The 12,516-nt window shown below is 34.2% G+C and overlaps 1 protein-coding gene and 1 long non-coding RNA gene across 4 annotated transcripts in view; one reads left to right on the plus strand and one right to left on the minus strand.

The window, feature by feature from the left end:
• LOC112626599 overlaps positions 1-12,516 on the plus strand; it is a 32,594-nt gene that overhangs the window by 13,098 nt on the left and 6,980 nt on the right. The gene's annotated exons all lie outside the window — the stretch shown is intronic.
• Positions 1-12,516, minus strand: part of KIF3A (kinesin family member 3A) — a 44,189-nt gene that overhangs the window by 10,125 nt on the left and 21,548 nt on the right. The window contains exons 9-14 of one of the 3 annotated variants that reach the window (XM_025388771.1): positions 8,824-8,922; positions 6,774-6,845; positions 4,330-4,338; positions 1,059-1,215; positions 477-657; positions 151-261 (exon numbers count right to left, since the gene is read on the minus strand). In XM_025388771.1, coding sequence (XP_025244556.1) covers positions 151-261; positions 477-657; positions 1,059-1,215; positions 4,330-4,338; positions 6,774-6,845; positions 8,824-8,922 — 629 coding nt within the window. The remainder of the gene's footprint in view (positions 1-150; positions 262-476; positions 658-1,058; positions 1,216-4,329; positions 4,339-6,773; positions 6,846-8,823; positions 8,923-12,516) is intronic. The other 2 variants (XM_025388772.1, XM_025388773.1) reach the window with 2 other exon arrangements.

Below are 12,516 nucleotides of genomic sequence, written 5' to 3' on the forward strand. Positions count from 1 at the left end.
GATAAAATTAAAAATTGCGCATAAAGGATAAATATTTTATTTCTTTTAAATTATAAGCTCACATTATGATTACTTATAAATTCTTAATCAAACAACTCCTTTTTCAAAAATTCAGAACTGCATTAGTAGGTAATTTCTAAGAGAACCAACCTCTGATTTTGCAGCCATCAGCATAGTCCAAACTTTCTTTAACTTCTTGGTCTTTCCCTGTGCTTCCTCTTGCAAGCTGGTATATTTTTCTTCAATATCCAAGCGTTCTTGCTATGACAAAAATTAGTAAACTTCAGAATTTTCTTTGTAAAATCAAATATCTAATTCTTTAACAAATGACATAAATGATCTTAGCAACTCTGATCTTCAAAGCAATCCATAAATATGCTTTAAAATTTCAATACGATTATAGATATTTAGCTTTCCACTAGAAAAGTTAAATCTCGCTGGCAAAATACCAAACTAAAAACAGAAAGTCACATTACCTCTTTTTCCTCAAGTTCTCTGCGAAGTTGCTCTGCTCTTTTCCTCCTTTCTTCCAGTTCCATGTTAGATTCTTCAAGAAGTTTCTCTTGTTCCTCAGCTTTGGCCAACAAATCAACCCCACCAACAATTACCTTCTTTTCCAGGGCAGATAATTTTTCCAGCAAAGACTGATGCTCTTGTCTGTTGATTAGAATGAGGATACTCTATATTCACTGATCATCTATTATTCTACTAATAACATTTCCCAAAATTTAACAAAAATTTGGATATACAATTTCAAAATACTAATATAATTATGTAACATCTCTACCAAATTATACCACTGTGTAGTATCGATTTCTCATTTAATCTGTAACTCATTCTAATTCATTGATATGTTCTCCTATCACGCGGAAATAAAATAATCAAAACAGATCTAGTTTTTAGAAATACACTATATACAATAGACCCTTCTATCCAAAAATAGTTACACTGGAGACAAAAATCGAGCTTTTAATTACTATTCAATTTTCCTATTTTATATATCCTATGAGAAAACAGAAATTTAAATCATGAATTCATCTCAATTCAATAATACTCACTGGGCTTTAAGAAGATCTTTTTCTCGTTTCTCTAATTCAGCTCTAGCCTTGTTTCTTTCTTCTTCTTCCATGTCAAGCTTTGTTTCAAGTGCTTTTCTCTCCTCATCAATTTTTGCTTGCATTTCAATCATCTTGTCTGGGGATACTTTCTTTTTTCCTATTTGAATCATTTAATTGAAACAATCACTAAAATGAGTCAATGTTTCAGACTTATATAAATTACCTCCTTCAATGTAGAAATGCCTACACTCCTCAATAATACAAAACCAATTATCAATATTTTAAGGAAATCAAACCAATAATACCATGCATTTCCATTTATTATGTTCCTAGAAGAACTTTATAACTCATTGCTAAATTCAAACTGTTGTCCAATTTTACAATGATAACTAAGAACAAAAGTGAAAGAGAAGCAAAATAGATGAGCTAAGTAATAGGAAAAGAAAGATTAACAGGAAAGCCAAATTAAAAAAAAAATTATGTCCCCAGATAACAAATACAGGTTTAAAAAAAGGCAACATGATTCTTCAGTTACTTTTTCTTGATAACCAAGTACAAAATCAAGTGACTCCTTAAAATATATTTCCCAATTTCACATAAAACAAGTGAATAAAAGTCACATATAGGTATAAAACGCACAGATAAAAATATCAAGCAGAATTTGTATCAAGTAGTTTTAATATATTTTTCAGAGTTTTTCTAAAATGTTTGTTAAATAACATTAAAGTATTTAATTTCACAGCATACTTTCAAAGGAAAAAATTCTATGCTATGTAATTATGTAACAGTTACATACACAGTAATTAACCAAGCATTTCACTCCTCAGCTGAGCTGTCAAGATATATCATCATACACTAAAGGAACAACTAAAATAGCTTGCTATTATGTCAAACTCAGGACTCGAAGGCTCCCTAAGTCAGAGTAACCATGCCAAGTGTCAAATATAAGTAGAAATGCTACCAAATAATAAAGCTGGAATACGGTTTCCAATTGATTATTTTTGCTAATAATGTCTAATAAAGTATTTTACATACATGTAACAGGTGCTCAAGGAAAGTTTATTAATGAATTTCAAAATCATAAAATCCAAATAAAACAAGAGAAAATAAAACTAGCTTATTAAACTGGTTATGAAACTGAATCAAAGACAATTCATTTCTGGTCATACAGTTTCTTAGAAACATACATTCCTTCAGAAAACCAATAAAATTTTTCACAGAATTGGTCTGAGGCTCTCCTAGAACCTTTCTGTCATTCTTAACTTCCTTCCCAAAGAACTATAGAAGAAGAGTGTAAATCATAAGAGTTTATAAATTGTTAATGTCTCCACCCAAAAGCTAACCCCCCACCACCTAACAAGGTAAAAGAACTGAAAAACAATTATGATGGAGATACATAACTGAGTATATTCTTTCAGGAACTATGAAATGAAGAATCATTAATAGGCTTTAACTCTTCAGGGTAAAATTATGTAAAAAACTCAAGGGTTTAAAATACATTACTTCTATAGAACTGTAAGTCCAAAGCAAACCTAAGGCACGAGACAAATGAAACAAAAGAGTAAATAAAAGCACTGATCCAAATTCATGCTTTGGTGTGGTGTGATTAATTGCATTCCAAAAGTCAGGATGTAGACTGATTCTATTTACTGGCTTGTTTGGTACAGTCATCTGTATTGAATCTTACGAATTAGCTATTAAAAAATAACTTTAAAATAATTTAACTACTATTCCCATAGTACTTCCCATTAGTTATACTATGTCTTAGAAATTTGAAGCTACAAAGTATCAGTTCAGGTATATAGTAAATATACACATTCAAAAAAGTGTAACTTGCTTTCCACCTCAGAATTATAAGTATTTAAAGACAAAATGGGACATATGTTAAGATAAAAATAATAAATGCATGAAGACAGTGATGCTAACAGTATAGAGGAAATGATCTAATCAACATATGAACAGTAGTATGCACAGGCTTCAAGGGTTCTAATTGTTTTAATAGTTAAAAACAGTTTCAAAACCCATTAAGCAGTAAAATAAAAAGATTTTTTTTAATAAAAAGATTTTATATGTAGAAATACAAAGACACATAACTGTTCATGAATTAATACATTACATTAGTAATTTAAAACTTTTCAGGTATGTTTCCAAACTGATACTTTAGCAGCAAAAGTCTTATTGTGGTCTTGTAACACTTTCATGAAGACAATCAAAGAGATATAACCAGGGTTAGTTTCAAAAGCCTAATATTTAAGTAACATATTACTCTAGCCAAAATCACTCTGATAAATCATTATATTTCTTCACAAATAATATTTTAAGCTAAATGTGAATATGTACTAACTCTCCTAACCAGGTATTTAAAAATGTGACATCATTAAAAGTCACTTTTACATGTATTTTTTAAGACTTTAAAAAAAAAAAAAAAAAAACCTTATTAAACAAACCAAACAAAAAAGAAATCTATTTCTAACAATGCATGATAAAATTCAGCACAAAATTTCAGGCAAATAAATATTTTTAAAAGTTAATGCCTTGGGAGGTCGAGACGGGCGGATCACGAGGTCAGGAGATCGAGACCATCCTGGCTAACACGGTGAAACCCCATCTCTACTAAAAAAATACAAAAAACTAGCCGGGCGAGGTGGTGGGCTCCTGTAGTCCCAGCTACTCGGGAGGCTGAGGTAGGAGAATGGCGTAAACCCGGGAGGCGGAGCTTGCAGTGAGCTGAGATCCGGCCACTGCACTTCAGCCTGGGCGACAGAGCGAGACTCCGTCTCAAAAAAAAAAAAAAAAAAAAAAAAAGAGTTAATGCCATAAACAGTATTTAATTAAACCAGACATAAGTAGCAACATTTTTTATTGCCCTTTGCCATGTGCTCTAATATTGCGAAGGTAAACTGGCCAGGGTAAGTTAAAGGGGAAGAACTTCAGGGCAGTCCTAACTGAATCATTTTTATTACATAAGCACCCACGGCATAACCAGGCATCTGATTCTTGGCTTTTTAAAAAAAGGAGAAAAATGTTTGAATGTGAAATAATTTACACTTGTATTTCCAAAATTTGGCTTAATGGGTGTTTAAGAATTTAGGAAAAAAAATGAAGTTATTTTTAAAAGCTAAAGTTGAAAGAGTGTTAAAAATACAAAAGATAGATACTTACCTGGCAAAAAAAAAAGTATTAAATTTTAAAAATTTAATGTATTTAAATAACATAGTTCTTTATAGGATAAATAATTGTACCATGTGGAGTGCAAATCAATCACACCAACCTGCTTGATCTTGCAATAAGAAGAAGTAAGCAAATCGCAGACAGGAAGCATATGCACAGAGATGAGGAGGAAAAAAAGGAAAACATTATTTCTCTTGTAAAACAAAGAAAAATACATAATAGCATTCATTTAAGTGTAGAAGTAAAAATCAAATCGTTATCAAAACTGAAATAGAGCCCATGTAAAAAGAAAGCATATTCAACACAATGAGAGATGTCATTTAAGGAAGAATATTAAAGTTAACTTAGTCTTAGATTATAACTCAAGCCAATCTCAAGAGCTCACACTGATTCCCCAAGTCCTGCAAAGGTCACAGTTCAACACCATGTGGTTATGCTAACAGTAGACATGAAATTAGGAACCTGCTAAGATCTGGGAAGTAATCTAAAAGAGCAAAACAGAAAATTAAGCCAATTTTAACAACTAGTATGTTTAAAGTGACAAAATTCACACTGTCCATATCAAAAATGTCCCAATTCAATATTTGTTTTTGTATATGGATCTATTACAGGCATGCTTCACTTTAAGAAAATCTAACACAAAAACCTGAACCAAACAGATAAATTAGATTACAGTAATTTCCCGATTATTTGATCAACAGAAAGGTCTAATGAAGAATTTTTAAAGACAGCAAGTTCTCCCAATACATCCAATTTCCCAACCGAATTAAGGGCTTTTTTTTTTTTTCCAGAAAATAAAATTATTACGTAAAATGAAGTATACCTGTACAGTAACAAACTTACATTCCTTCTATTAGTAGACTGTTAAGGGTAATTATAAACAATGATTCTATAGGAGTCGGTGTCAATGATTCAAGCAAGAAACACCTTTTACAAAGGCCATTCAGATATTTAAAAGGGAGGGTACACACAATTTACACACAGCAACCACATGCTAGGACAACCATCTCTCCACTTTACCAACACGCCCACGTTACAACAAAAAAATTCTGTGCTAGATATGCAAATAGGAATTAAAACTTCTTGAACAAAGTACAACTCATTTCATAACATACTTTCATATAACTACTCTTTAATAATTAAGTTTTAAAACAGAAAACTAAATTGCAATGCCTCCCACTCAAATATTTTCTCATATTTCACAGTTTATTATACAAAGTAATACCTCTATGTGGTTTCTAATGCAATTCCAAGTATTTTACAAATTATCCTTTGAAATGAATTGTTTTGGTAACTTGCCTATGAATTGTCAATAGAGAAAGAAATTTCTAATATTCTTGGAATTCTTCTTCTAGAAAGCTAAAAGCATAAGAACAACAAGCAATTATTTTTGTCATTCGTTTTGAAAGGGTAAGTATATAGATAATGCTTTAAAAGACAGTAAGCTGCAGGGTGGTACAAGAAAGCAACACTACTCCCCTTTCTTCTGAAAATAAAATATAAATAAATTAAGTAACACTTTTCAATTTAATTAAACTAGGTTTTAACAAAAGCCTTTAAGTTTGAAATAAGTCTAAATGGATCCTGCACAAACTTCTCGTGATTCTGCATTCGCAAATCATACCTTAGAAAATTTCTTAAAATCAGCTGGGTGCGGTGGCTCACGCCTGTAATCCCAGTACTTTGGGAGGCCAAGGCGGGCAAATCACGAGGTCAGGAGGTCGAGACCATCCTGGCTAATACGGTGAAACCCCGTCTCTACTAAAAATACAAAAAGGAGCCGGGTGTGGTGGCAGGTGCCTGTGGTCCTAGCTACTCGGGAGGCTGAGGCAGGAGAATGGTGTGAACCCGGGAGGCAGAGCTTGCAGTGAGCAAAGACTGCGCCACTGCACTCCAGCCTGGGCAACAGAGGGAGACTCTGTCTCAAAAAAAAAAAAAAAAAAAATTTCTTAAAATCTATCAGGTAATTTAGAAATATGGATAAATGTCCGTTTGAAACAAAATGCTATTCAATTCATTTTTACTTGCTTCAAGCTTTACGTTTTTCTTTATTTGGGAGCCTTTAATCTTAAGCTACCAATAAGAATAGGACACCAAAGTGTAAAAACTTGCAACTTTACGACATGTTATAATGGGCGTTGGTATACTTCAAATATAATTTGTACTTTTAGATATATAAGATTTGATGTTACGTGTCCATTATTCTGAGCAGGATTACAAATGTGTCATGAAACCTAAAAAAGAACCATAAGAATTATTCTTTTATACAGCTTACTAGCTCTCTTTACATTATCTCAATTGCAAAAGCATGAATCTCTCTTCCATTGTCTCAAACATAAGCTAAAGCATATGTTTTAACAATTATGATTAACTGGAAGCAATGAAAGGGGGAGGAGGAATCATCACATGCTTTGTTCTACTGAGGAATCCAACATGTATTCTTTAGGTAATGACAGGGAGTGGTGCAGCAGCATTGCTCAAATGAAGCCCATGGGTTATGGAAAAGCCAAAGCTCTGTTAGAGAATGTAAGAGCTACCACTCACTAGGCAAGAACTTATCCAGAGGTTTCTCTATGACAGAACATGTGGAGTCTGAACTACTGCTGCTGCTACTGCCTGGAAAACAAAGAAATGAGCCCAACGGGAACCAAAGAAAGAGGAAACAAGAAAATGAACACATACACAAAGAAAAATTCAGTTTTGAGAAAAAAATTTTAAAGGACAATCAAGCTCTGTATTAAAGAACCAAAATTTACTTTCCTAAAAAACCAGTCTTGGTAGTTTATCCAATATTCTCTACTTTACAAAGCCATACAGAGGAATTAGAAAGTGTACTCCTTTAAGCAACTACTGTGGGCAAATTCTACTGGTCACCTAAAGCCTAATCATTCAAAGGGTTGAAATGAGAAGAATAAAAAATAAAGAAGTCATTTGGTGAGATTTTAGTCTATTGAAACGATTTAGGTTGATAAGCTAAAGGAATGGAGTTTTAAAACTTAAAGCCATATGTAATATTATAGGAGTGATATATTACCCTTCATAATAGGTTAGTCTGTCTCCACTTTCAGTCTCTCCCCACCAAAATATCAAACTATCAAATATGTTTAAGGTTGGATAGCAAAACTTTCAAAAGACTCATTGAAAATTTTTAAATTTCTAAGCCTGGAAGGAAGATATATTACTGTTAAATATTTTAACATATTAAACAGTGGCATTTTTCTATTTAATTTTATTTTTAACAAATCTGTTATCAGCTTCTGCTGTGAAAGTAATAACCTACTCTGTGAAAAACTAGATGTGAACAAAAAAAAAATTTCTCTAAGTCAGGCAAACATTTTCTGCAAAAGGACAGATAAGCGTTTGAGACTTTACAGGCCATACAGCTTCATGTGAAAGCAGCCATAGAGCATAGGTAAATAAATGAGCATGGCTGTTTCAATAAAATTTTATTTACAAAAACAGGTGGTCAGCTGGATTTAGCCAGCAGATATTTTGCCAATTTTTGCTATAAAACATTATTTTTCTGTCTTTTGAAGTTACAAAATTTTTACATAGTTTTTAAATTTGGGACTTCTAATCAAGCAGTGATGGGTTTATTTTCAGCACGATCATTTTAATAAGACAAACAAAATATGCACCAGCTTGAAAACAATGACCACATTAATGGAAGAGAGTTCTGAAATAAATATTTATGGTAAAAAGGTTTGAAATGTAGGCCATTATAATATGTCCATTTCATTTGCATATTATCTATATTCTTATCATAATAAACAGTCTTAATTCACACTTGGCAACAAATCCCCCAACAAGGTGAGAATGAGAATACATTTTATAAAGAAAAAGAACTAAATTTAAAAATGGAATTCTTCATATAAATTTACTATTTAAAAATTCAATGACTTTTAAAGACTAATCTTGTTCGCGGAAAAACTCCACATTATCCTAATTTCCTTAAAAAACTTAGGTTCCAGCCAGGCATGGTGGCTCATGCCTGTAATCCCAGCACTTTGGGAGGCCGAGGCAGACAGATCATGAGGTCAGGAGATCAAGACCAGCCTGGCTAACACGGTGAAACCCTGTCTTTACTAAAAATACAAAAAATTAGCCAGGCGTGGTGGCACACGCCTGTAGTCCCAGCTACTCGGGAGGCTGAGGCAGGAGAATCACTTGAACCCAGGAGGTGGAGGTTGCAGTGAGCCGAGATCATGCCACTGCACTCCAGCCTGGGCGACAGAATGAGACTCTGTCTCAAAACAAACAAAAAAACTTAGGTTCCTAACACAGATATAAGTCCCTACATAAAATTAAAACCCACAGGAAATTTTAAAACAGCATACCCACTATTATAGAGTCTTACAATTCTAAATTCTAAAAAACAGAAGATATATTCAAAGTCAGCTATAAACGTATCAATACAGGAGAATAAATGCAAAGTTAACCAGGTAAATGGCATACACCTTCTAATTGTTATAACAACAACTAGATAATTGTTATCTAATATATTAAACAGATAATGGCAAAATAAAAGTCATGCACTCTACCACTTTGTGAAACCACCTAACTTCTACAAATTAGAATACTAATCAGAACTTACCCCTTCTTTTTTTCCTTTTCTCTCCATCTTCTCCAACCTCACCTTCTTCATCATCATCTTCCTCTGACCCACTGATATCAGAGCCTGATATTTCTTCTCCTTGGACAGAAATTTAATAGGATGTTTTTTATCCTGTACCAAGTCATTAGCTATTTAGGCAATACCTATATCAACTTTCTTCCTTAGGTTTTTGTTACTGCAAACAACAAATTTAAATACTATTTAAATGCTCTAGAGAGTATAACAGATACGCCAATCTCAGACATAGATAAGATGTACAAAAAGACTTTATTTTTAAAGTCTCTAAAGAGAAATTAAATTCTGACCCAATCAAAATTTCAAATCATTCTGGCTAGGCAAGGTGGCACACGCCTGTAATCCCAGCACTTTAGGAAGCTGAGGCAGGCAGATCACTTGAGGCCAAGAGTTTGAGACCAGCCTGGTCAACATGGCAAAACCCCATCTCTACTAAAAATACAAAAATTAGCTGGGCGTGGTGGTGCGCACCTGTAATCCCAGCTACTTGGGAGGCTGAGGCAGGAGAATCACTTGAACCTGCGAGGCAGAGGTTTCAGTGAGCCAAGATGGCGCCACTGCACTCCAGCCTCGATAACAGAGTGAGACTCTGCCTCAAAAAAAAAAATACATAAAAATATTCAAATCATTTAGTTATGTATAATTTTAAACATATACATAAATTATGTGATAGAATTACGAATTCAGTCTTTAAAAATGTGATCACTTTTGAGGAACAATTTCTTCTAAAACAGCTTCCTGCTTAAGATTTCAAGAAAATCACTTAATCTGTATTTTTAAGAGACACAGAACTGTCACATAGCAGTGATCCCACTCTTAGGACTGTATCACAAGATATTTTCAAAAAAAGAAATGCTTATTTGCACAAAGATAGTGCTAACTACACATTAACTTAAAGATAAAAAACAGTAAAAAAGGAATGATTAAGCCAAGAGAACAGATCAGCACTGTATCATCTTCACATTCGCTATTTTTAAATGCCACTGTTTACATATGAAATGTCTAACAAAATAAAAGTAAGAGGAGAAAAAAGTAAAATATACCCTAATCACAACCAGGTAATAATTGTACCTGTAAGTACAAGATGGAAAGGAACACAGAGTATTGGGAGGAGGAATCACTGAAAAATATTTTGTTCTCTGGGCTTAGAAACAATGATATCTTGATAGTAATGAGCATAGCTAATGCCCAAAACTGGGTTTCTAAATACCACTCTCCTACCAAAGGGACCAGAGAGAAGTGAATGATTTTAAGGCTGGGCAAGGAAGACACAAGATAAACCTTTTGTAGTGCCAAAAAGTAACCAAATGCTCAAAAACACTGAAGAGCACCTGCTGAAAGAATACAGGAACTACTCTGAAGGATTTCCTAATAGCCAAAGCTGGGACAATTCAAGAAACAAAATAAATAATGATAATACTGGATTATAATCCATGATCTAAATAAGATAAATACTTGAATAAATAAATAAATGGGAATGAAGGGGCTGCTCTTCCTCACAATAGAATCCTAAACACTAACCAAGAAGAAATGATGAGAATAGAAAATAACATTGAGCAAATGCCACAGGATTATTGTTGCAGGTAAGAACTACTGATGAATACTAAAAATAGTAGGAGAAAGTATGACGAGAAACAGGACCTTTGCAGTCTCAAAGTATCCCCAATGAGATATTATTAATTACAAATGGAAAAATAAAACAATAGATTTGCAGGGTCATTATAAAAGAACAGTAGACAAGGCCAAATTAATGAACATTCAACAAATATATGACCAGTACTCTTCAAAAATGTCAAGATCAAGACTGGGGAATTATAAAAGACTGAAGAACAAGTGTGCTAGACATCGTCATTAAGAAGGCATGACAGGGCCGGGCATGGTGGCTCATGCCTGTGGTCCCAGCACTTTGAGAGGCCGAGGCGGGCAGATCATGTGGTCAGAGGATAAAGAACATCCTGGCAAACATGGTGAAACCCTGTCTGTACTAAAAATACAAAAATTAGCTGGGCATGGTGGCACGTGCCTGTACTCCCAGCTACTCAGGAGGCTGAGGCAGGAGAATCACCTGAACAGGGAGGCAGAGGTTGCAGTGAGCTGAGATTGCGCCACTGCATTCCAGCCTGGCGACAGACAAGACTCTGTCTCAAAAAAAAAAAAAAAAAAAGAAAGAAAGCAAGCAAGCATGTCAAATAAATGCAATGTGTGATCCTGGATTGTATCCTGGACCAGGAAAAGAAAGGCACTGGAAGGAAAACTGGCCAAATTTGAATAAAGTCCACAGATTAGTTAATAAGACTGTATCGATGTAAATTTCCTGGTTTCAATAACTGTTGTATGCTTATATAAGATGTTAACATGAGGTGAAGCTGGCTAAAGGGTAGACAGGAACTCTCCATATCATGTTTGCAAGTTGTATTTAAGCCTAAAATAATTTTTAAGTTTAAAAATTATTCTTTTAATGCTATGCTTTTTTCTTGTTGTTATTATCAGCTCCATTAACTGGATTATAAAAAGAAATGTCATAAGAGCAAAAATAAAGTGCAATGTATTAAAAACAGTATTATCATAGAATCCAGCAATTCCATTGCTGGGTACATACCCAAAAAATGGTAAAACAAGAATTTGAACAGGTATTTGTATACCCATGTTCATAGCAGCATTATTCACAATAGCCGAAAGGTGGAAGGAACCAACTGTCCATTGGTGGGTGAATGGATAACAAAATGTAGTATATACACAATGGAATATTATTCAGAATTAAAAAGAAGTCCTAATACATGCTACAACACAGATGACCCTTGAAGGCATTATACTAAATGAAATAAGCCAGTCACAAAAAGATAAATGCTGTGTGATTTCACTTTCTTTTTTTTTTTTTTTTTTGAGATGGGAGTCTCACTCTGCCACCCAGGTTGGAATGCAGAGTGGCATGATCTCGGCTCATGGCCACCTCCACCTTCCAGGTTCAAGTGATCCTCCTGCTTCAGCCTCCCAAGTAGCTGAGATTACAGGCGAGAGCCACCATGCCCAGCTAATTTTTGTATCTTCAGTACAGATGGGGTTTCACCATGTTGGCCAGTCTGGTCTCAAACTCCTGACCTCAAGTGATCCACCCGCCCCGGCCTCCCAAAGTGCTGGGATTATAGGCGTGAGCCACTGCGCCCTGCTGATTCCACTTTCATAAGATATCCAGAGCAGTCAAATTCACAGACAAAGCAGAATGGTTGTTGGCCAGGACCTAGGGGAAGGGAGGAATGGGTAGATACTGTTTAACGAGTATAAAGTTTCAATTTTGCAAGAAGAAAACTGGAGACGGATAACTGCAGAACGATGTGAACATAACACCACAGAAACGTAGACTTCAATGTGGTTAAAATGGTAAACTTTATGTTGTGCAAGTTTTGCCACAATTTTTTAAAAAGGAAAAAATTCAGGCACTTGCTATAATATGGATGAACCTTCAACGTTCCGTTAAGTGAAATAAGCCAGTCACAAGAAGACACTCTATGATTTTACTTATATGAGGTACCTAGAATAGTCAAATTTATAGAGACAGAAAGTAGAATACTGGTTACTAGAGACTAGGGGGAGAAGAGAATAGGAAGTTACTACTTAATGGGCACAGCGTTTCTGTTTGGGATGATGAAAAAGTTCTAG

This window comes from Theropithecus gelada, chromosome 6, assembly GCF_003255815.1.
Source record: "Theropithecus gelada isolate Dixy chromosome 6, Tgel_1.0, whole genome shotgun sequence".
NCBI lineage: Eukaryota > Metazoa > Chordata > Mammalia > Primates > Cercopithecidae > Theropithecus > Theropithecus gelada.